Genomic DNA, 24691 nt, shown 5'->3' with positions numbered 1-24691 from the left:
GTTGATAGGTAAAAAAATCGCGGATCATTACATTCAAGAAATTATTTTTCATTCAAAATTGTTTTATTGTCGCGACATTCATGAGAATATAGAGAGGTGCGCAACTGTCCGTCAGTAAGTTAAATATTTGTTATAGATATTTTAACCGGAATACAGTCTCTCACTCTGATGGTATACAGTCCAAATATAGACAAGACTAAATGTTAAGTAAAAAACATATTTTATACCAATTTTCATTCAATAATTAAAGGTGTGCATTATAGTATATTATTATACCCGAATAAATACATATTAACAATTTTTAGCGAACTGTTGAATTCAAAGACACCAATATCGTACAACTACAACTCACATCTGTATAGGCAATGACCTCCTTCATGATCTTATCCATGGCGGCATAGCTCTCCTCCAGCACGATCTGTCCACCAGGCAGCTTAGCCAGCAACGAGCGATATGTGTCATTGCTCGGTCCATCCTCATTAAGCAGGCCAACCTAGCAATAGTTGGTACTCAAGTTTGGGCAAAGCGTATCAAAAATAGTGATTGACAGTGACATAGCTGCACATCTGAGTCAGCTTACCATGAAACATGCTAGAACAATTCACATGGATAGATACTGCAGTCTGTCTCTACGGCATGTATGCTATTTAGAAGACACACGAGAGGTATTCATAAATGAAGTCCTGAGACTTACATTTAAAGCACATAAATTACATAATGTTTTAATGTATATTTCAATACATCAGAGTCTTGGCTTTCGAATGAGCTATTGTTTGCCATGGTGAGACAGACATTGGTTGGTGTTTATAGGATTTCCCCAGAGCTTTACCGCGAAATAGTTTACTGGCATAGTCTCGAAAATTGTGACGTCACAATTCTCATATTCATTGTTGTGTGCTCTTACCGCTTATTTATCAACCACGATAATGACGATAGTGGCGGGCGAAGGTAGGACAACTCCAGAGAACGAATGAAGATGACAAAGGAATCAGTGTCATTAGTTCTCCATGTACGTATTATTTCTATGATAAGTACCTCAGACTCCAAGAACCATGCTATATTTTCCCGATTATATTATGCACTAGCTCTTTATTTTTAATGTGATGTTGAGGGTGACGACTGAGACTAATTAATTTCAAGCATTGCGTGATCTCGCGAAAGTGCGATTGACGTTTAGTCCTAGGGCCACGCAACCGCAGGTCATATTTAATCGATGTGATTTCATTACCTTTATCAACGACAGTACATTTATTGAAGCATAATTAATTAACCCAGAACATGTGTTTGTATTGGTCGGGCGTTAGCACGATCGCGGGCATTGTTGATTATCTAGAATCTTAGTTTATTATTAGCGCTCTCCGGGTTTAACAGCACCGAATGTCACAGAAAAACGCAGCCTCAATGGCAGCGAAAGGGATCGACGACCTAAGGCTAAATGAGAATTATGACGTCACATTTTGAGTACCTGAACCAAGTGTTTTTTTTCTGCAGGACGTACTTTTGACACACCGTTTTTCATAGTTCTATTATTCTTTGTGTATTGAATATAGGCTCATTCGAAAGCCAAGACTCTGATGTAGTCTAATATATAATAAAAAAATTAAGTAATTTATGTGCTTTAAATGTTACACATTCCCACTAAGCCTAGGACCTTGCTAATTGATATCAGGAGTCAATGGTAATGGACACCAGCGAGTTACAGACTACACCTCATCAACATTTAATGAGCTCAACTATGGCATAACTAACTACAATGTCTCAGTACTATAAATAACCTAAAGGAATTCCAAGATAAGATAACTCCCGCTACTAGCCTAGTGGTCAATCTAGTGTTACCTGGTATCTCTTATGGCTGATGCGGGGTAAGTTGAGTATTATTGCCTCCCAAGAGAACAACTCCTTCAGCATCTTCTCTCTAGCTTCTTCTACTGCAGGGTGCAGTACAATCTCACCATTCTAAAGAGACAAGAACTATTTCATTATTCTAAACAGAGATGAGGTAGACATGATATTGAAACATTTTAGAAACTAAACTCAATTTGAACACTAAGTGAAAATTATAAAAGCTGTTTCCTTTACGTTTTGGGTTTTTAGCATGTTTATTTGTGTCAGGACATCATTAACTTCATACTAGTAAAACCTAACTAAACATCTCTGGCCAGCCAACCTCAATATGTTCTGCTTGAAGTTGACCCTATTAGCACATATGGTTCAAATCACCCAATGTTGGAGCTACCAATGCTATAGAAGCCAATGCTGAGGCTACCTTGCATTGGCACCCCAAATACTGATAACTCAATGAATCACAGCTATTCTCCAACAGATGTTCACAGTGATAAAACTAACTAACATGAGAAATATTTTTGAATATTAATTTATTATTATTTTATTTGAAGACAGCATGTGGGTGGCACACACACACATATATATATATATATATATATATATATATATATATATATATATTACTTACCCTTTGTTTCTAAGTAACACAAGCACTTGCGTATATCACATTATGGGAACTTCCTACATAATTAAGTTGCAAAGTGCCCATCTACAGGTACTATTTAACCCTTTCGCGGGCGAATTTTCAAAACTAAATCAGACTCCCAGGGGCGAATTAATTTTCCAAAAAATCTATTTTTTTAAAAGGTTCATACACTTTTCTGTGTGCTATTATGTGCATACATCTATGTTTAAAGGTGCATATGTATACATGTATATGTCCATAGGCATATATATATTATAAACAAATAAAAATGTATAACATAAAATATATGCTTTTCACAATAATTGTCTATTTACGAATGATATTTTCAAAAGCATTCTCCTTTACAAAGGCCCACATCACAGTCTTTGCACCATGTACTTGTTTGTGTAACAAAGAGCTCCCACAAAAATGTACTTCCTGGATTGACAGGCTCAAAAAACCTTTCAAAATACTCTACTGTTTGAGCATCTACTAGAGTAAATACTGGGCCTATCACTGCTATAAACTGCTGAATTGTAGGAGATTTATCTCTGTTTATGTTGGTTATATTCTGCCAGGCACTGGCATCACTCCTACTCACATCCTCATCATTACTGCTACCAGCCTTTTTATCACTGTCACTTCCAGATTTAAAGTCATTACAATCACAATTCAAACCTGATTCACTGTCATCTCTTGCTACTAAATCTAAAAAGTCACTGTCAGCTCTGAATCTCTTAGTAATTTCGGTAATAGTACTTGCTTTATTACAATAATCTCGGGAGGTTCTTTTAAAAGTCGCCATGACGGTAAACTAAAGTCAAACTCTCAAAAAATTCGGTAAATAAAAGCTAAAACCGAAGCAAGAAAAATAAAAGTGGATAAATTATTTAGAACAATTTTCTAATTTTTTTCGAAGGTTTATTTATTCATCACTGCTAAAAACGATCGTTTTTTTTCAACCTTGAAGTCAAATTTTGAGGCTAACCTAAACTACTATATCGTAGCTTGCTATTGGTAAAAAAAGTAAACAAAAAACGGCATTTAGCTAACCAGAAACGGCAATAATAAAATACGTTACCGAAACGACAAAAACGTCGCACTGCCCATTAGCAGCCGTATCGCAAAGCGACAAAAACGTCGCACTGCCCGCGAAAGGGTTAACACAATGAAGCAAACCTGCATTCGGAGCTCGTGAACCGTTCTCATAATCTTTGGATCCCCTCCGAGCTTGTGATGGGCAGACTGTTTGTCCTCTGTATCCATTGTGACTTCCTGTTCAGCATCCAATCCAAGTAGAGCGCTTGTCCATGCCTTGATGGCTGCCTCAAGCCGCACAACAAGTTTCGCTTCTATGTCACTGTCCAACCTATGAGAAGAGAACTCGATGCAAAACATTTATGGTGAAAAATAAATTTTATTTACTAGATCTTGTTTATGAGCCAAAATTCAAAGTAATTTTAAAAAGACAAATGTATATACATTGTATAAGAGTAGATATTACCACCAATAAATTAATATTGCAAATGGCCATCATGATTTTTGTAGTGACGCTCAACACAACAATCAGCAGCAGTAAGAATAATCATGTGCGACTTGCAGGAGTTTTACAGAGCAATCCGACTCTCTCAGATAAACAAGAGCGCAGGAGTGCTGAACATACCTCTCGACCCACTTGCCGAGGTTGGAGTACTGCTTCAAACTGAGACTGTCAACAGCCTTCTGAATCTTCTCAATAGTGTCTTTGAAAGTGTGTGCTGAGAAAGCACAAGTCTCAAGAGCCCTCACCTCTACTGTAATCTACACAAGTGAGTGAGCAGTTACCGTAAGCTGGCATGGCAATATTCAACAAAGAATTTGTCAGAAGCGATAATGAGTAAAGACCTGATGCCCATGGTCAGTAACATGTTGTAGAAGAATTACCATGAGAATAACCATTACAGTTGAAACCTCGACTTACAGCCATCTCAATGTAAATGATTTTTTACATTACACAACTAACAATAAACAGTGCTTTATATACGCATCATTGTCCTTAGAGTTTTAGAATCATGCAGCCCAAGCAGACTAGCGCAAGTGGTAGGAATTGTTAAAAAATGGCAATGCTTTTCTTACAATTGAAACAACAAACAATATAAAGACAGCAAACTTTCCAATCAACTCTTTAAAACAAACTCTAAAATCATCTAGTATGTAATACAAGGAAGAAAGTGATGTCCAAAAAGCAGAAGAATACATTAAAATGGATAAGCGAACTACGACAAAAAAATTAAAAACACATCAAATATGAGAACTCTTATAAAAAAATTTGCTTCAAAATACGATGATCCTAACATATGAAGAAGATATTTGAACAAATGAACTCTGCATGTCAAGGTTTTACTTTACATCGAATAGATCCAATTGCTCACTGTAAAACACATTGTCAAATGATTCGATTTACAAAAATTGAAAAAGTGCAACTATTGAAAAAATTGTGATTTAGTCAAACTCTACATCTTGGAATCTTTTATTTAAAAACTTGAAATTAAAAGAATATCAAAATAAGCATTATTAGATTTGGAGTTGTGTTCCGATTCTCCAATATTGCAAAGGAGACAAATCTAATTTGTGCTAAGTTTTGAGTTTAATTTCTTTTGTACCCTAGGACACTTATTTATTCGCGTCATCTAACTTTCGCGTTTTCGCGGAGTCATCCTCTCGTGAAAATTTCATGAGTGAAACTAAACTATCATAACGAATGAGCGAAAACGCGAAATTAAATAGCTTTGTTCATTGATATTCACAATAAAATCGTCATATTAGAAATGCAGGCAATTTTCGTGTGGTTAGCTCATTGGGCAATTTCTGCTAAACTCATTATAGCTAATATGCCGACTGAGCAGCATGGCAAAGCAAATTAAGATAACAAGTTTTTTTGGAAAAGCCAAGACAAATGAGGAAGATGATGATATTAGTCTAGTCACTGAATTTGTAACTGATGAGAATGAAAGTCTGGTAGGGAAAGTCATAAAATTGAATAATAATTATTGTAGTGATGAATGTTATTACCAACCAAAAACAATAACAACCCGAAGCCATGGCCACCGCGTGCTATAAATACTTGAGATCTAATATCAGTACCACATCAGTCACGGCGGCAGGGACCTTGACGTCATTGATAGTCCAAGAAACAAATGGCAGCAAGCGATCAAATTGCATTATTCATCTCGCCCACACATTTTTACCTGCGGTTCACAAATACAAACTGATCCCAAAATGAAAAAAAATTTCTTACCAGTGAACTGGACCTGAGGAATTTAATTATGTTTGTTCCACTGCATTTATTTTCACATCACTATATTTCGCACTCATCAGAGCTGCGAAATTAAGTTGCAGCAAAATTTTACTCTGTATGCTACTCACGAAACTAAATACTAGCGAAATATAAGTGTCCTAGGGTATTTAGTTCTTTGCGGTATATGTTTGATAATGATGAATGTGCTGGATAACAAGTTCTACACAAAAATACTAAACCACCTTCACACAAGATTTACTGTGATAACAAAAATTAAAAAGAAATAATATGTATTGCAAAAATACAAATAGAACAATTAGCAGATTTACATTAGTAGACTTAAGTCTCTCAGGAGTCTCATGTGTAGCACATAATGCGTAGAGCTGAGATTATTCCTAACATCCATTTTAGCTTTACGCACATTCGCGGAGCTCTTCAGTGGTAAGATAATCCCTAAGACTTTAAGTTAGTCATTCCACGATACAAAATAAGTAGGCCAAATGGTTAGTTTAGCTGTAATGATTTAAAACACTCACCGCTTCATCAATTTGAAGAAGCTCCTCAACCTTGTCCTGAAAGGCGTAGAACTGCTCAGCCATCTTCTTGACAAATGGGTCAACCTTGTATGACTCCCAGACAACCCCTGAGCAGCCTTCCATTATCACATCCTGACAGTCACGCCTCAGCCCAGCAACCAACAGAGCCACCTATTGGAATGCAACATGGCAACATAACAGACTGATTGTATATTATTGATGGTTTGAAGAAAAAAGATCAATGAAGGCCGAGTGGACAGGAGTGTAGAGGTGAAGGTCAAAACAGAAAATGTCATAAAATTGCAAGTTGTCCACGCAATATATTACAACAAGTTTGTACCACCTATAAAATTTCACTTGCATTTTTCAAGTTGTTAGCAAGAGATGGGTTGCATGCGCATTGGGATAAGTGTGACGTTATGATCATTCTAGACATGCCATCAATAAGTTTGCCATTGTAAGGTTGTAAATGCCCTAAATGGTACAAGCGCTTTCATGAGAGGAAGATAATGTCTCGACCATATAGACATTAAGAATAGACGCCAAATATTGAAAAATCAGGAAAAATAAAACTAAAAGTACAAAAACGAAGCTATGCAATCTTTCAAGTGAAATGCAACTCAGGGTACAGTGAGGTTTTTAAGCATCTGCTCCTATTCAACATACATAAGTAACATTAAGACGGAATGCTTTGGATGGATAAACTTTTAAGCGTAGCTAATTAAAATCGTGTCGACTAACTTTTATTGTAATTCTAGAATTTTAGGATTTGCCTACCCTCTCACGCTCATCCACCTTCTTGCATGTTTGTTCATACATGCGCATGCTGTCTATCATAGAGATGGCATTGGGGTAAAGCTGGTTAGCCTGGTGTGCTTTGTTCACTATATTCAAAGGCAGGCGAAATCCAAGGCCTTTTAGGTTCCTCACCTGTAGTTAAACATGACATAGGTTGGCAAGTGGCTGAGATGACGTACCATGGTGAACAGCGGAACACACCCAAATGTACTGGAAAGAAAGGTTTGATACAACTTCACAGACTTTTTAAAGGGTGTGACAACCCCCGACATATGAAACTAAAAACATACTTAAAATAACTATGAAAGTGAGTTTTTGCAGAGCTTGTAACAAACTGCAATTTATGAAAACTGAAACTCCTGAATCAAGCACCAAGATGTCAAATGATATTTAAAGGTCTCATTACTGACCATAGTTATTACTCATGTAACACACCTTTGATAAGATCAATAGAGCGCTCATAGACAATATAGAAGAGTGCACCTGTCATTGCTGAAAGGGAATTAAGTGATGAGACAACATGCAGATTTTTATTACTTTTTTTAAATTTGATAGCTAACCACAGCCATACCTACTGTATAATGGACAGTTCTAATTTAGGGATACCGAGCTTGGAACAGATGAGAAAGTCGTTCTCAAATGAATAAAACCGAGAGGAGACAAATCCTTGTAAGCAGCCGAACACTAGAGAAGTCAAAGCAATTAATACAATTAGAAGCTTCTGCTAACCTCTTTGCTGAGGGTGATGATCTCTGGGTGAAAGTTGACTCTTAGTTTCAGTTGGTTAGGAATCCCGGCAGCGCGTGACCTCACTGACTCAATGACAAATATGTTACCATTGATGCTAAGCTGCCGCTGGCCCACCTGTCAATAAAGGTAATAAATGACTCAAAGGCTGTTGACTGCATCTGTGACATCTATGACAGGTTGGGTTAAAAAATTCAACAATAATAAACAAAAATTACAGAGCAAAATTGAAGGAAGCGTGTCCTTCAGAATGGATGCACTATTTCCTTGTTAGGAATTAAGTCATTTTCTTCATTACAGAGAAGACCTGATGGAAGAGAAGAAACAAATACTGACACAATATACCTATCTTGTGTCAGTATTTGTGTAAGGTGGTAGAAGTGAGGGTGACACAGTAGTCTACTAGTTAATGGAACTTTAGAGTATACCTTTCTGCACCAGTCATCAAACAGGTCATTGGTATTCAACTTCACTTTGAAGCTGTCTCCATCCTGTTTCAGCTTCTGTCCATCGACATGCTGGGCCCAGTCCTTGCCGAGTACTGCTTCCACTCGAGACATCAGTGCCTATCAATAAATTGATGTGCATTTTAAGTTTAAAAAGTGAACATACATTACTGACAGGAAAACAGAAATAACAGAGCTCATTATATCTAGTTTCCAGAAATACTGCCAAACTTCAACAATGTAGAAAAAGTTTTGCATGAATAGGTTTCTGATCTCAGAACAACTAGGAATATGCAAAACGAGATCCCCTGACTAATCAATGAATTGAAATATTTATTAAGAATAGATAACTGACCTCTAGCTCGCCCTCAATCTGTCTTAGCCAGATGATCTGTCCTGAAACGGGTGGGACATCTCGGCCACCTGACATGAGTGAGGACATGCTGTTGTTATACTGAATCTAAAATAGTGACCATAATAATAAAAAACTCAAGAACAAGGATAACGAGTGAATATTTTACAAAAGCAGCATTATAGAACTATATAAGAATGTATTATTAATAATAATAATAAAGATTTAAATGTGTTAAAAGCCAAACTACCAACAAAACAGCTGAGAGACAACTTATAACAAGAATGTGAAATAATCTCTCATTAAAACCGATGGAACAAAGATGTCAATCAAACTAAACCAGAGAAGAGGCCCGCATTTCAATAAATCCCGCAGCCTTCACTCTCTTATACATATAAAATTTTATGACAACAAAAACCTGTACTTTGCTTAAAAGCAAATAATAATAAAAATCTATTTATACAAATTATAACCATGTGAGAGTGAGAACCTATTCTACGTATAACCATATGATAACGAAAATCTGTTCTGCATATAACCATATGAGAGTGAAAATCTAGTCGATATTTAAGCATGTGATAGTGACAGTAAAACTATTTCATGACACATATAGTGTAGGTTCAACTCTACGTTCAATGATCAATCTGATTGCACATAATACAAAATCAAGAGACTAGTCGGTGTGAAGTGAGAGGAAGCATATAGAAACACCTACCGTGAACTTGTCATGCAGCACCTCTATGTCATCTTTAACTCTCTGCATCAGCTGTGTCTGATACTCCCTGATGGCTCCTCTGATGTGGGGCCTCACGAATAGTGCATTGAACCGAGAGAATATCCTAAACATCTCATTCGCATTCTTCGCGAGCCCGAGTTGATCTCGGAGCCGAGCTGTGATTCTCGTTTCGACTCTGTCAATTCTTTCATCATATCTACAATGGCAGGTGAGAATACGGCAGCTTGTACAAGAGCGAAGATAAGTTTTTATTCACACCGCTCAGGCTAACCATCATTCGTGAGCCTAAGTTCTGAAGCTAAATTTTAATGCTCAACAATTCTAGATGATTTGAAACTGCTGCGATCTTCAACTAAAAATGTAATGCATATTTAGTAGACAGTTTCCACGCTGCTGTGCAATCATATACAAGCAGACATTCTACTCACCGTTTCATCGCTGCCTCCCAAGCCTCGCCGCCGTCCTTGCTCACATCCAGACAGTCTACTTCCTTTACATTCTCATAGGCTAAGTTCACTTCTTCTATAGCCTGAGCTTCAGTGGAATCAAGAGGAGCCTACAATGAACCATGAAGAGATTATCGTCAAAGTAAACATCAATTCTTATTTTAACAAGCAATAATCGACTAATCAGAACAGCGATAAGTAAAACAGTTAACAAATTAATCATGCAGAAATGCAAATACCGTACTTTTCGGACTATAAACCGCACCCCTACATAAGCCGCATCTGCTTTATTTTCCAAAAACCGATAATAAAACAATACATAGGCCGCACCTTTGTATAGGCCGGAGAACTCAGGACGGTGCTTTTTAAAGCGGCAGCAACTTTCCTGTTTAAAACGGAACAGTGCCCAACGGCACTGTTTCGTATTAATCGACGCTTTTTAACCTAGTGCCTAACGGGACAGTACCGTTAGGCATTGTTTCGTATTTTCTTTCATCGCTAGAGGCGCACTAACCGGAGAATGCACCCTAGCGGTGAAAGAAAAAACCACAGAATAGCCACACCTTTATATAAGCCGCATGGCTGAAATCGTCAGAAAAATGTAGCGACTAATAGTCCGAAAAGTACGGTAGTCAAAAACATGTATTTCTGTTAAACAAATACTAGCAGACAGCGAAGAGACCTGTAGGTCTGTGACCTTGATCAGAGGGGTTTAAGACAATCTAATGTAAACCACCTTAATGCTAGTTATCTAGAACAGAAAGAAACAAAACGAGCACCTGTTCTGCAGAAGTAGTTTGAGAGTCAACGGGGGCTCCCTCAATCGCTTTAGCTGTTGAAGCGGGCTTGAGAACCTTAGCGATGACTTGGATGAGCTGGTCATGCTGACGCCTGAACTTCCTCATCTGTTCCAGTCTGCTCTGCAGCTTCTTGTGCACCGGGTTCAATTTCCAGACCATACGCATCGACTCATCTCTCTTCTTCTTCATTATGTCTCTCAGTATAACTACAAGTCAACCTCCTAGTAATAAGTCTCACTAATGACCATGATAGCTGTGAGCGACACTGACTTTACAAAGTCAACCTCCTAGTAATAAGTCTCACTAATGGCCATGATAACTGTGAGCGCCACTGACTTTACAAGTGCTTGGTATGATTAAAAGTCAATCTATTGGTATGACTCCTAAAGCAATTCTCGGTATATCTGTAAACATGGCATCAGCGATACAGCGGCGCAGAGATAACCGACAAGAACCGAACTTACTGTTGACCTTGTCGTAGTCTTCTTCCCAAGTGGTAAATATGACAAAACACTGCACGATGATTTTCTCAAAGTCCTCAAAGGAAACCAGAGTAAGTTTGGGGCTGGCCAAGACTTTCATCATCTGGTTCATGAGGTCTGTAGATATGGCCTCCACAAGCCTCAAAGCTCGCATCTACAGGTAGTCAGCACATGAGCTAGTACAGTTCAGTGTCAGCACTCGCTGCTAATTTTGGTTTTCTGGTTATTATTTATGAACTTTTGTTCCTATAAATACGGGTATGAACAATCCTCTAGTGCAATGGCCAAAACTGTAATGATACTTCACCTTCTCAGACTTCTATACCCAATAATAAAGCACATCACTATTAAAACAAAAGACTATCATCCGTACAGAGCCCGTAGAGTTAAACGCGACTCACCACAGGATAGCGTGTGTTCCTAATCTTCTTCAGGTGATTAAATATGGCTTGAAGAGCTACATTGATCCTGTCGAGCTCAGAGGCAGCGAGCAGGTCATGCAAGGGAAAGTCTTTCATGAGAGGATTGTATTCATTGACTTTCTCCAGAGCCTGTTTTAGACCTAGAGAAGCGAGTTAGATGTATAACATATAAGGTAATCCCGATGAGTATACAGTGATGTGAGATATAAACTGGACCTGTTTGTTGGATAGAATTCTCTAAAAGTCTAAAACTAAAATTCTCATTTACAACATTACTACTCATTGTGAATTTAGTCAATAGCTATAAATTATATATTAAATTAATCTTCATTTTTTCCTGACTTCAAATATGCAAGCCAAACGGCTTTAACATTATGTTTTGAGTAATTGTATAGGCTAATATCTGACCATTTTATTCTGTTAATGGTTGACGATAACAAACTGTACAGATATGATCACACCACATACCTTTTTACGTGCTTATTTCTATTCACATACTGTACAAAAGGTGAAAAGCTTCATACATGCAGAGTCGAGCTTCAAGTTTTTACATATAGTGTATCAGCTTAGAAGTTGTGAGCTAATTGGTGTTAAAAACAAAGCTTATGAATAAAGCATTCTAGCCAGAGTTGCTTGAACTAAAATCAACAGTCTAAACTGGTTTGTTTACTCATCTTGTCGACAGTAAGGAATAGGCCGTGCAAAGATACTGCTGCTAAAACAATTCTTGAGAATGGCCTTCACGCATATGTAGACAGAGAAAATCAACTAGTCAGGCAATGCCTGTTCACTGAATCTAGTTATCCAAGGTTAACTGACAACACAAAATACTGCATTAATAGCAGATAAAATTATAGAGTGGGGTTTCAGTAGTATTTATGAGCGATTGTGCCCAAATAATACCAGACCATGTTTTCTCAACACTTTCAAGTCGTGAAAATGGATGTAAAGATTCACGATCTTTGTAAAATAACAACCAAAACCACTGCGACGTTATTTACTTATAATAGTTAGATCATCTGTTTTTTTTAACTAGGTTACCCAAAGATTTTCTGCTAGAAAGCCTTAAGAAAGCAGAGCCTACTTTGATAGGTTTTAAACAGATGGCTTCCAAGAATAGCTAATTTGTACAGACAATTTTTTTAATTTCCTAATCGAGGGAAGGAAGAATGTCTTGCTATCTTGTGTCTTGCTAGCGCAAGACACAAGATAGCCAATGAGTGCCAATTGAGTTCAAAACTACTCAAAAACCGGACTGTAGGACGCACAAATACTTTTTTAGTATTTGTGGCAGCTGCCTCGACCTTGTGGCATTGCAAAACATTTAACATCCCAGCTATATGGAGAAAATGTTTTGGAATGACGGCCAACAGAAGTCCTAGGTCTCGTGTTATCACATTGGCTAATCATCGGCATTGACATAGATTACAAATCTGTTTTGTCGAAAAAATGATCTCCTTATGTCACAGCTTAGAGCTTACACCGTGAGTGTTCTTTTCTCCACAACTGGTATTTTGTTCTAACACCAAAAGCGTCGCTGAAAAACGAAATATCATGATTATTGTCATATAAATAGATGTAATTTTAAAACGCTGTCAGTTAACCTTTACTCTGAGAAGCTTATAGAGCAAGCTTCCCTTATTTGCTTCAAATTGTTGTTGAATTGATGCTCAACTTATCACTTCACCAATTTACAAGCGATAGAATGTGGCTGTTAAAAAGCTCAAGATGCAATGGAAACACAAAAGATGAGGAAGCACCAAGTAGTGAGGGATATAACCAAGGCAGTGTGATCTGCAGCATTTAGTTTGTTTAGTTTATGCTGTGTGTCATGTTGAAAGAAGACGAACTTGACGGTTTTACAGATTTCTGAATAAAAGATGAATGCCGAAGAGAGGTTTTAAACAGCGAATTACCATAAAAATGTAGCAGCTGTAGCATTTCTAAAATTACCTGTGTCCGTGTCAAAACTGAGTGTAGCATGAAATCTCTTGCCGTGCTTTAAAATGTCAAGAGTGAGTGCTATCTCCAGACTGTCCCGTTTCTCCTGTATTCTCATGAGAGCTCGCTCAAGGTTCAGCCAAAAGCTGATTTCCTGAAGCGCTGTGCCAGATGCAGGGTCTCTGTCGAGTTTGGTCACCTTCGAAATTAACATGAGCATTCAGCAAACAAACTGAGGAAAAATGATGCCGAATTTTAATGCTTCGCTTTAGAAGATTTTACGATACAAACTAATCAGAAATCGCACAAAAAAGAACTTGAAGACATCTGTGCTGTTGCATGAAGAGTATGTATGAGGAGCGAGCTATTACTACTAACTAAATCTTACGGTTATAATTACGATGAAAACTGGCCAAAGCTCAAATACACATTTATTAACTTCAGGAATGACATTTTGTAACTTGAAACTCGTTATAAATAAATATTGACCAATTTTTTTTGGACGTTTTGTCAGGTAATTTCATGTTCGGCTTTGCTGAGTGTACCATTCTACAAACAATTATACATCAAAAAGTCAGATGTTGGCAATAGCTTTTACTTCAGCTAACCTTCTGTATCTCTCGAATCCACTTGTTCACGCCTGACTGGAGAGCATTGAGAAAGAGTGGATCTTCGACTAGCTTGTCAAAATCTGCAACTTTCGCTTTACGATTTGCATCAGCAGCCTGTCGTATGTACTGGAATGAACAGAAATAACCTTATTATATAGTACTGAAGGGCAACAGTCAACCATAAGTTCATCTGCAGCAATGCATAAATAGCCAAATCTAATGATCCATGAATAAGCATGAATATATAAATCTGCTACATTTGCAATTTTAAATGATTTGAACAATAATCTGTTGATCATGGTACCAAAAAGGAATTTTATACTTTTCTACTAATAAAAACTGCTGTGTTATTCTTCAACACCTAAACTAGATGCGATGCAAAATTAAGGTAAGGTTTAAAACTATTAGTGACTTCATCACAAATTTAACCTGTTGTCAAATCTCTATATACGAGTGAAGTTATTTTGTTACATCTTATTCCAATAAGAATAATACACTGTAATCCAATTAATTCATTTCACAAACCAAAACCCTACAATAACTCCTTACACACTACATATGACTACTCATAGAAATGAAACCGATTCATCATGAATAATATAAAGAGATGAATAAACATCAATAGAAAAATTATCAATAAAAAGATATTTTATTATTACTTTGCCTTAATGCATATGTTTTGTCTATTACAATAGAGTTGTGATGTAACAAAATAGGCATACTTTGTGACATCACAACAAAAAACAGCTCATTTTCAGCCCTCTCCATATACATATAGACTCTAAGTTATGGGCAATATGCTGCTGTGAATAACTTGATGTCCAAAGACAATTCTTTTAAAATCCTGGTCCCTACAGCTTTAACTCAAACGCTGAAAAAGTTACCTGAAGGACAGTAGGGTGTATAACGAGATTGATCTCAGGAATGCCTATGTTCTGTTGCAGATGAAGCAAGCCCATTTCCAATTCTGACATCTTTTTCTCCACTGGTAACACCATCTGCTCATTCTCTCTGAGAAACTCGTTGGAATTAGTAATCAGGCAAATATATTTTGATCAGGCGTTCAAGCTTTAAGTACATACCCTACAGGATGAATTTATTCGCGGAGTTATATTTGCGAAAATTGCCATTTCATGCACATTCGCGGATTAACTTATTCGCGGCTGAAAACTGCTACTCTCTATGAAGAGTTAACTCTGATAAGTCTACCAATAGAGTTAACCCTATGCATGCGCACATTGCGTGTTTCGTTTTCTATTTAGCTTACAACTATGGGTGGATTGTGCCAAGGCGGGACAGCTAAGCTATAAATTTTTTGCTGCGTTCAGAGGTTTTTACGAATATTCATAGATTTGAAGGTCTTTGATGAACCAACAATTTGTGGTAAGTAATGAGTTTTTTCAAAACCGTTTACTAAATTAGTTGAATTTTACTTTGGGTCTTCGGTAAAACGCAATATTTATTTTTTCCATCCCTACCGCTTAATTATTTGTTTTAGTGTGAGAGAAATTTTTCATCATACACGCAAGCACAATACTGCAAGGGTGGTATGTCATTCTTAGAAGATCACGAATCATTCAGGGAAGTCTGGAAATTGAGGTAGACGTGACCGCAGCTACTTACGAGGAGAATATACAGTCAAACATGGATAACTCGAACTTCACGGGACCGAGCGAAAGTGTTCAAGTTATCAGAGCACTGTCACAAGTCCATGTATTTATTTATTAGTAGATACATGCACATATACAAGCTATAATAGAAATCAAAAGCATAAATGGCCTGTTTCAAATTAAATGCTTCTAATGTAAAGTTTAAAACTTTTTTATCAAAAGGTATAGGAGATTTTTCTATCACTTGAGATTGTTTTGTTGTTTGAGGTGATGTTATTGCCAGGACGATTTTTAGATTAAAATTGGCAAAACTTGATCGTTGTTGAAATGGTCAGAAGAAAAGACATCTTTTTCTTTTGAACGTTTTAACTGAGATCAATTTTGCCGATTTTTCTTGAAGTTTATGCGAAGGTCATCTCACTTTTCCATGCTTCCGAAAGGCGATCGCTAAGCGGATGTTTGGTAAAAATCAAAATTCACCAAACCTTAAGAAAAGTCATTGACAAAAATATTTTGCCGACGGTGGTAATAACGACGCCTATGATTTACGAAAAGTTGAGGTTTCCCTCTATGACTTGGAATAAATTTATTTTCTAAAGCGATAACAACCGTCTCGGTAGCCGTTGGGCAAAAGTTAACAGAGTTGAGGTCGAGTTATCTATAGCAATGTATCATTACGTGGGAACGGACTAAAGAAACTGTTCGAGTTAACTATGTATTCGAGCTATCCGCGGGCGAGTTATCCATGTTTGACTGTATCTGTTTTAAAAAAGGAACAAAAACGCCTTTACGAGCACAAAACTTTGGCCAACCGGCGGAACTTTGCAATAGTAAGCCACGAGGAGAGTTCTGATGATAACTTCCTTACCAGCCATGTGGTAGAGAGAGAATCGCCTTTAACATCGCCTTTAGAGCTGCTATTACCAAAATAACTAGTCAGAGAGCACCCTTACACGCTAGTATTCACTTATCAAGAGTATCAGTTTAATTTTATTGCTCTAGACAACCGCCATATAGACTAAACTGTTTATATTTACTCCATTCATCATTTGTAAAATTTTGTATTTGAAATATTTTATTTGTACACTCAAGTTTGCAATAAATTCTAATATATCTATACATGAAATAAAATACATAATTTAATCATGCTTGCTGCAACGATATCAAGGAGTTGTTGTCGATGAAGGGGTCTAGGTTGACTGGTTGCTTCTCTGCCAATATTCCTGCCTTGATGAATATTACTACTTGTCTCTAGTTTTCGTAATCGGAGTAGGATGTTTCATTTTCAATCTGCAGTAAACACAAAAAAAAATACTAATAAGTGTTAAGGAAGTACAAAAACAATAGCTGAAGTATTTAATGAAAGCGATCAGTTTTTAAACAAAAGAATTAACTAATGCAGTTAATTATGGAAAAACATATCTGAACTGCAAATCAAATACATACCATAATGTCCAGATCAGAATCATGATCATCCTCAACTTCGGTATTAGAGATTGAAGGGGTTGATTTCAATGTAAAAAGACTAGGAGAGATTTTTTGCGATGACGAAGCCATGGCGAATAACTTGTGAAAACCTTGAATAATTTTATAAAGTTTGATGCAATGGCAATAAAACTCGAAGCCCGGCGATGATTTTAAAGAAGTTTTGGAACTCGGCTACGTTTAGTACTTCTGCCTAGTGGCTATTTTTGCGATGACGCCATTCTGCATATCTTGTGACAACCTTGAATAATTTTGTAAAGAAATGTGATGCATTGGCAATGGTGTTAGCTCAAAGCCCAGGCAATGATTTTAAAAATGTTTTGGAACTCAACTACGTTTAGTATTTATAGTAAAAACTAGCCTAGCAGCTAGTTTTTAATTTGATGCAGTAATTATTCTCCCTTGTGATTAAAAATAGAACTAATTATCCACGGAATTTAATAATTCGCGAAATTGACTGCTCGCGAAATCGCGAATTTTTATAACCAACAAATATTTTCATCCTGTAGGGTATTAATAACTTAGCTACAAAAAAATGCCTAACAAGAAAAATTAGAAAAATCGTTAGAAGAAAAATCCCAAAGCCTGGACCAAGAATAAGCTAAACTTATGCAGAGGACAAACTACCATGAAAATTAATTTCAATATATCATGCCTTTGATAAGTGTAAACACACTGCCAATCAATACAAAAATAACTTTATTTACTATTTCACATATCTCAAATCTCGAAATTCGTTTATGCAAAAGTATGAATGATCATGTACCTGGTTGTCCTGCCTCCACCTTTGATGAAAGACTTGAAATAGGGAGACATCGTGGAACTGACAAAGCTATGGAAGTACTGGTATGGAGAACCAGGGTTCAGCAAGTGTACAGATAGTTGACTTGAGATCGATTTATCCGCTTCAACCACAGCTCCCAATTTACAGAACACAACTCTGTAAAACAGTGAGTACCTAATTAAATTGAATGCTAACATTAAATTTTCTGTTTTCAGCCAAACCACTTCCACTATAACTAAAACTACATAACTTTCCACTACCACTAACAACCTAATCTTTCACTACAACTAAGCTATAACCTAAAATAACATATATGCATTTCGTAATAATCAAAAAGATTACCCTGTCGCTTTTGGGCCAGCATAATTGATATCAGTGCTGACTTCATAAGTCAGAACAGCCTTTTCTCCCTCATCAACTGCATCGTCATCTAAATAAAGAAACAAGCTACTATTTTTGTCATCTGTCGTATATTAAATTCAGGCTTTGCATTCCAAACATAGATGAGTATATGAAAAGTACACTTAACGCACCTCGATTAGCAATGCCTCGGATTACTAGTGCTCGAACCTGAGTGTCACTAACAAATCGTTTTATCGTTTCGTTGTTAGCAGGTTCAGCCAATGCTGAATCCAATGGCTGTGTGACGGCCACATACTCGTCGTCATCAAAAAAGGGTTCCGTGATTCTTTTGAGATATTTCTTCAATTTGGATAATTCCACAACAGCTTGTGGTTCATCTTCTCTGTCACTTTCCTGTGACGAATCCGCCATCGTCTTATATCAGTTTGTAATCATCCAATGTTACTTAAACTGTAGCGTTACGTGAAAATAAATGGAGATATTTTTATGCAGGTCAATCTCGTTCCGGTGTTTTAACCAATCAGTGTGCGTGAATAAACAAAGTTCATTAAACGTATTTTCATTGGATATTAGTTTATATACGCACTCTGAAGATCGTTCATCATTCAAGATCATTCGTCAAAGTCCCGTCTTAAATAGTTCTGAATAACCCGTTTTAAAAGCAGCTGTGCCGCTTTATCGTTTTGTAAACTCGTCGTAGTTTTAGATAGTGACATATAAAGTCGTATTAAGTAGCCATGAAAACACTGAAAAAATTATTATTTTTGCTTATAATACAATATTAAGTTACTACAGTTACTTTGAATAATTATTAAATTTTTTGGATGCTAAACTCACGTACAATTTAGTTCGATGGCGCGAGTTGAACTAATTGGGACGAGTTGTCATGTTTAAATTCTGAAAAAGCGATTTTACAAGAGCTTTTCATCGGTAGAGGCTGTCTAGGATTTACTTACACGACGGCTGCTTGTATCTATCTTAATGTTTCTTTAATGTTAATTTATGTTGGTTAGAAAAATTTGAGTTTTGCAATTTAAACAACACGTGTTACATATTTTATGCTTTTGTTGGTTCACACAGCTCTATGTAAATCTAAATAAGTTTACTCATGTTTGATAAGGGTGGTGACAGCGACTGTTTCACCAATTTTTTACAATGTAAATCGGTATTTTTTCTGTAATCTACGTTTATATGTGTGTAGCGTATGTAAATATTATTTCAAACTTTATATAGCACAATCATTCAAGGATTAATTCAATTAATGTTGTTTTGCCATTTCAAGAATATCCAAGGAATTGTGCCTCAAGTGCCGATAATGATATTATAGTTTAAATTCGTCATGTTCCTTATGTAATTTGCTTTGTCGATTCATGCTAGATAGCCATCCTGTGTAGAGCATCAGCTTTTTATGTACTTTCGGTTGCTTTTGTTGAGCATTGTGGATGGTAGCCTAGCAAAACGCTAGTTGTTTTGAGAGGAGATGGTTTTGCTTTTCTTACTTTCATAGCCAATGATTAAATAAGCAGTATAGTATCTTACAATACGAGTAGTGTTTACAATAAATTACTTTCTTTTTGTAGGCAGTATGAAGTCGGTTTTTCTCAGTATTCAAATTTTAGCTAACATTCTGTTGCCAGCTGAGAGGAAAGATTCTAACATAAATTGAAAGATATAACCCATTTTACATGAACAAAGTTTTTTTTCAGATATTTGTCATGATGTGCAGACATACTGGTTGTTATTTGTGATTTACAAATCAAGCTTATAGCTCATGCACAGGCATAATGCCACACATATTTCTGCTACTAAAACTTAGTTCTCTAGGACCTTGCCCATTGCATCGGTTTCAATCACACACAAGGCTGGCATGCACTAAATAAATGAGACGAGACACAAATTCTTCAATTGCTTGTACACTAACATGCAACTAGTTGCTTAACAGCTTTTTAAAGACCATTGGTCATGAGTTAATACATTGTTTCTTGATTTGGCAGGCCTAAAAATTCTTGAGATGGCTGATTAGTGAGAATGTTATGTCTATGAAGAAGTCATCGAGTGCTGGCTCCTCTAGGGCGGGAAGTGGTGGAACACGATCAAAGCCTTCTTCTGCTTGTTCTGTTGGCAGCGATGTGAAGAGCAGCGGTATGTTGAGGAAATCTTTTTTACAAAGTGTCGTAAAAACATATGTTTAGTTTCATGATGCTGCTGTTATTAAAATTGGACAGGATTGTTGACAGGCTTTACACAGTTTCTTTAGGCCTTGGTTACAATCAGGAATGACGTGGCGATTATTCTTCGTTACATCACACTAAATCTTGTCACTAATAACACGCCTATAATACATATACTTTTCTATGCCCTTAGTCAAATAAAAGGCAATAAAATGTCGGAAGCTCAGCATTCAGTCATTCAGTGTTTTTATAGCTATTATAATTGGTATGTAGAGTGCAGTGTTGATAAATATTTTTGGTATTACTCATTTATGCAAATTGTTGCACTACTGTTCAGGAAACAAATGCTATGGCCCCAGGAAGCACAATCACCGAGACGATATTATGACTTGTCATTTTAGGTGTGAAGTCAAAGCCTTCTTCAGCAAACTCAGACTCTGGGCGAGTATCCAGACCTTCGGATAAACTTAATCCAAAAACATGTGATCCTTTTAATGACAAGAAGAATGTTTCTGCATTTGTATCAGTATACTCGAATGGAGGCTTACCCTGCAGGTACACTCTACACTTGATCTTACTTGTCATAACGTATATTTTTTGCATCAATTGGCCACCCAAGAGCAATCTGTTTCAGATTCTCTGGTTTTTAAGATTGAAAGTGTTTGGATTGCTAATATATTGTGACATTAACCTAGTCCATAGAACACGAGTGGTCTCGAGTGGACCGTTAGTGATTACATCGCTGCGGCTGTCCAGTTATTGATTCTAGCTATAACGCTAATAATCAATGCTTTGATTGCAAGTTTTCTTTCTCTAGACTGCGCTGTTGGACTTATTGTCCTTACATGTTGTAAAGGCTTGTCACAGTAGCATGTGTATAAATAAAAAAGTGTGTGACTTTAAGCCAAATGTTTAATATTGTGTATGTTTACATTGACAATATCAGATTCGCCCACTTGGTCTGTGTCCTTCCCTCGCTTACTTGGCGATACACTGAAAGACTTTGTAAACTTATAAAATTTACTTTGCTCTTGAGCAGCTTGTATTTCATTTTACAAAATAGGCTCCATAAGCGTTGTCAAACAACTTCTGCTCATGTATAATTGCTCTATGGAGTACCTCGGTCTATTTGGCTCTTAATCATCGAACATACGGAATAACATTTTTCTTGTGATAAATATCAGCAGGGTGAACTTTAACTGTTCTTTGATTTACATCTGGTAGTTTTGAAAGAACCAAACCTTTACCTTTAGATTAGCCGGCAAACTCAAATAAACTCCGAGTAACAGAGCATGTAGCCCATTTTTCTTACAGGCTCATACATGGCTCTGTCAAGCACAAGCTCGCCTGGAATTCTCCACCTGAGCAGACACCTTTTGATCCGCTCTTGGTGACCTTAGCCGAGGGGCTTAAGGAGACTATGCATCCCTACTCTTTTGTGGCTAGACAAGGTTTTGTGGAGCTTCTTTCTATACCCGATGCTGGGCCTAAGGCTTTGCCAGTTCTCTCCAAGGTTATAGGGCCCATTCGTACGGCACTAAATAATGCGGATAGCAAGGTATTTTTGTTCGTGTATTTGTTAATACCTTAGGGCTGGTTATATATTTCCTTAAAGTCATCATCGGTTTTGCGTGTGCAGCGTTTTCTATGTGCAAACACATAAGTCGGGATTACATAGACATAGTGATTACATAGTCGGTAATCACTATGTCTATGACGGGGTTAATCTGCAAAGTTATCCGCAAGTCAAGCTAGTTTTGTTAGTCGCAAATTCTTATCGAACGTTCTACACTTGCGAATGATGGAGCCGGCACTTGTGAATGATGGAACCGGCACTTGCGAATGATGGAACCCGCACTTGCGAATGATGGAACCGGCACTTGCTAATGATGGAACCGGCACTTGCGAATGATGGAACGGGCACTTCCGAATGAAGGAACCGGCACTTGCGAATGATGGAACCGGCACTTGCGAATGAAGGAACCGGCACTTGCGAATGAAGGAACCGACACTTGATGCGAAAGAGAATGCAGTGCAAGCTGTTCTATTTCAAACATTTTCTACACTTCAGCCATTCCTGTTTTGATTTGACGATGCAGGAGTGCACTGCTATGACCTCTGGAATAAAATTCCTTTAACAAAGTGCCCGTGTTAATCCGCAACATGCGAATGTTCATTGAAACACTTATCGCACGGTAACTCAATGTGCACACAATTTCAAATGCGCATCATCCCACTACAGAAACATAGTGAATAAGTTACAATGTTTAAGCAATTCCATTTGGGTTTTGTTCCACATTTTATGTTGGCATTGCCCAGGCCAAACCCAACATGCAGTCATTTCAGTCTTACGCGGTGACTTATGAGATGCGTGCGATTCAGGCTTGTCAGAATTGTCATGTTCGCATTGATGAGATGGTTGAAAGCTTTTTGACTAGGTTACAAAATAAATTATATACATGTATATATTTTTATTGCTTACTTGTCACTTTTTGCGATATATGTGGTAGATATTGTTACCCGTGTCTAATCAAACATTTTCTTACTAATTGGTTGTATTTTTATTTATCAATTGAAGGTGTTCGAGGCCGGTCTGGATGCGCTGGCTGCTCTCAGTGCAGCAGTCAGAGAATCTCTTAATCAACATCTCAAGCAGTTCCTCGTGCCTCTCTCTAAACGCCTGCTAGACACTCAATTCAGGGATAACATCATTAAAGTACTGCAGGCAATTGAGACGAATGGAGGAAAGGAGGCTACAGGAGTCATCAAATCTAAGATACCTACATACAATTCTATTATGGTTGGATACGGCTAGGCTGAACTTTTAGTCGGCTTACACTTGGCAGCATACCAAAGCTTCTATATTTATCATAGCGTTTACACTCATTTATTTTGAGGGAAGGTTGTGAGGACAATGGTGTGTAATATTGACTATTTATTTTTCATTGTAGAGGTGCGCTCGAAAAAACTGGCACCGTCCGTCCGTAGTCATGTCGTTTTTTTATGTGCATTTTATATTAGATTCGTTTGTTAAAATCGCTGCTCAGTGGGTATTTCTTGTGCATTGTTTTCTGCACCGTAAAGGTTTCATTTATGCTGTGGGCAGCCGGGTGTATGGCCCCGCACTCGACGTGACCCTTGTAGCATACAAGATGCTTATTGCATAGGTAATGTTAGGTTCAACTATGTGTGTCTCTCATTGATTGTCTACGGTCATTCAATAGACATAAAAGCATGTAAGACTAGGTTTTGTTAAGTTCACTGCTCAATTGGATAAGTCTAATAAAAATTGTGGCTCGGCCAAAGATTACTAGATGTGCTTTGTTGTTAGAGGGCAGCTATAATGGCTAATTACGAGGCCTGAATTAATAGCGCATATTCAGTGGAGATCAATGAACCGCTTGCTGCAAAGCAATCTTAACTCTATAGTTGCATACCATTTTATGCAAACCCAACCTATGTAGAAAATGGTTTTAGCATCTGTGAGTGGTCAACGCTGCTTCAGTTCGCATTGTTAGCTCATAGACAGAAAGTTCAAATATAAGTCATGAAAAAAGATATGAATTACGTTGCAGACTCCAAAATGGATGTAAGTAGTAAAATGTGTATATCACAAGAGAATAGAGCAATTGGTCAGCCATATACCAGTGATTGCGGCTTTGTCTTCGTTGATGCATTTGACAAAAAAGATTTGTGAAGTTATAAAATTAGCAGAAAACTCCGAGAGCGCATGTATTGCACTTACATCATCTCTTTTAGTGCATATATTGTATTTAAATAGTTTATCTTAGTGCATATATTGTATTTACATGGTCTCTCTTAGTGCATGCATTGTATTTAAATAGTCTCTCTTAGTGCATATATTGCATCTACATGGTCTCTCTTAGTGCATGCATTGTATTTACATGGTCTCTCTTAGTGCATGCATTGTATTTACATGGTCTCTCTTAGTGCATATATTGCATTTAAGTAGTCTCTCTTAGTGCATGTATTGCATCTACATGGTCTCTCTTAGTGCATATATTGCATTTAAGTAGTCTCTCTTAGTGCATGTATTGCATTTAAATGGTCTCTCTTAGTGCATATATTGCATTTAAATAGTCTCTCTTAATGCATATATTGCATTTACATAGTCTCTCTTAGTGCATGTATTGCATCTACGTAGTATCTCTTAGTGCATATATTGCATTTACATCGTCTCTCTTAGTGCATGT

The 24691-nt window shown here is 37.1% G+C and overlaps 2 protein-coding genes across 2 annotated transcripts in view; one reads left to right on the top strand and one right to left on the bottom strand.

Moving 5' to 3' along the window:
• LOC137407345 (cytoplasmic dynein 1 heavy chain 1-like) overlaps positions 1 to 18717 on the bottom strand; it is an 85535-nt gene extending 66818 nt beyond the window's left edge. Inside the window, exons 1-19 of the mRNA XM_068093969.1 lie at positions 18477 to 18717; positions 18286 to 18373; positions 17926 to 18099; positions 14949 to 15075; positions 14062 to 14190; positions 13466 to 13652; positions 11492 to 11652; positions 11073 to 11244; positions 10588 to 10814; positions 9791 to 9918; positions 9342 to 9558; positions 8630 to 8734; positions 8257 to 8394; positions 7811 to 7945; positions 7061 to 7213; positions 6284 to 6454; positions 4134 to 4270; positions 3650 to 3839; positions 353 to 493 (exon numbers count right to left, since the gene is read on the bottom strand). Of these exons, the coding sequence (XP_067950070.1) occupies positions 353 to 493; positions 3650 to 3839; positions 4134 to 4270; positions 6284 to 6454; positions 7061 to 7213; positions 7811 to 7945; positions 8257 to 8394; positions 8630 to 8734; positions 9342 to 9558; positions 9791 to 9918; positions 10588 to 10814; positions 11073 to 11244; positions 11492 to 11652; positions 13466 to 13652; positions 14062 to 14190; positions 14949 to 15075; positions 17926 to 18099; positions 18286 to 18373; positions 18477 to 18717 (3021 nt within the window). The remainder of the gene's footprint in view (positions 1 to 352; positions 494 to 3649; positions 3840 to 4133; positions 4271 to 6283; positions 6455 to 7060; positions 7214 to 7810; positions 7946 to 8256; positions 8395 to 8629; positions 8735 to 9341; positions 9559 to 9790; positions 9919 to 10587; positions 10815 to 11072; positions 11245 to 11491; positions 11653 to 13465; positions 13653 to 14061; positions 14191 to 14948; positions 15076 to 17925; positions 18100 to 18285; positions 18374 to 18476) is intronic.
• Positions 18718 to 20305: 1588 nt separating this feature from the next.
• On the top strand, positions 20306 to 23548 carry LOC137406012 (PACRG-like protein). Its single transcript, XM_068092515.1, has 4 exons — positions 20306 to 20448; positions 20879 to 21032; positions 21792 to 22035; positions 23056 to 23548. The coding sequence occupies exons 1-4, from the start codon at positions 20340 to 20342 to the stop codon at positions 23290 to 23292; spliced, it is 744 nt and encodes a 247-aa protein (XP_067948616.1). The 5' UTR covers positions 20306 to 20339; the 3' UTR covers positions 23293 to 23548.
• The last annotated feature ends 1143 nt before the right edge of the window (positions 23549 to 24691 follow it).

This window comes from Watersipora subatra, chromosome 10 (genome assembly GCF_963576615.1).
Source record: "Watersipora subatra chromosome 10, tzWatSuba1.1, whole genome shotgun sequence".
Lineage (NCBI taxonomy): Eukaryota > Metazoa > Bryozoa > Gymnolaemata > Cheilostomatida > Watersiporidae > Watersipora > Watersipora subatra.
Note: the sequence above shows the minus strand (reverse complement) of the source record. Positions and strands in the feature narration are given on the sequence as shown.

Bases quoted from the DNA above. Each gene is read 5' to 3' on its own strand.
- LOC137406012 (XM_068092515.1), top strand. From the start codon at position 20,340: ATGTCTATGAAGAAGTCATCGAGTGCTGGCTCCTCTAGGGCGGGAAGT. The intron at 20,449-20,878 runs GTATGTTGAGGA...TTGTCATTTTAG, and splicing joins CAGCGATGTGAAGAGCAGCG to GTGTGAAGTCAAAGCCTTCT. The intron at 22,036-23,055 runs GTATTTTTGTTC...TATCAATTGAAG, and splicing joins TAAATAATGCGGATAGCAAG to GTGTTCGAGGCCGGTCTGGA.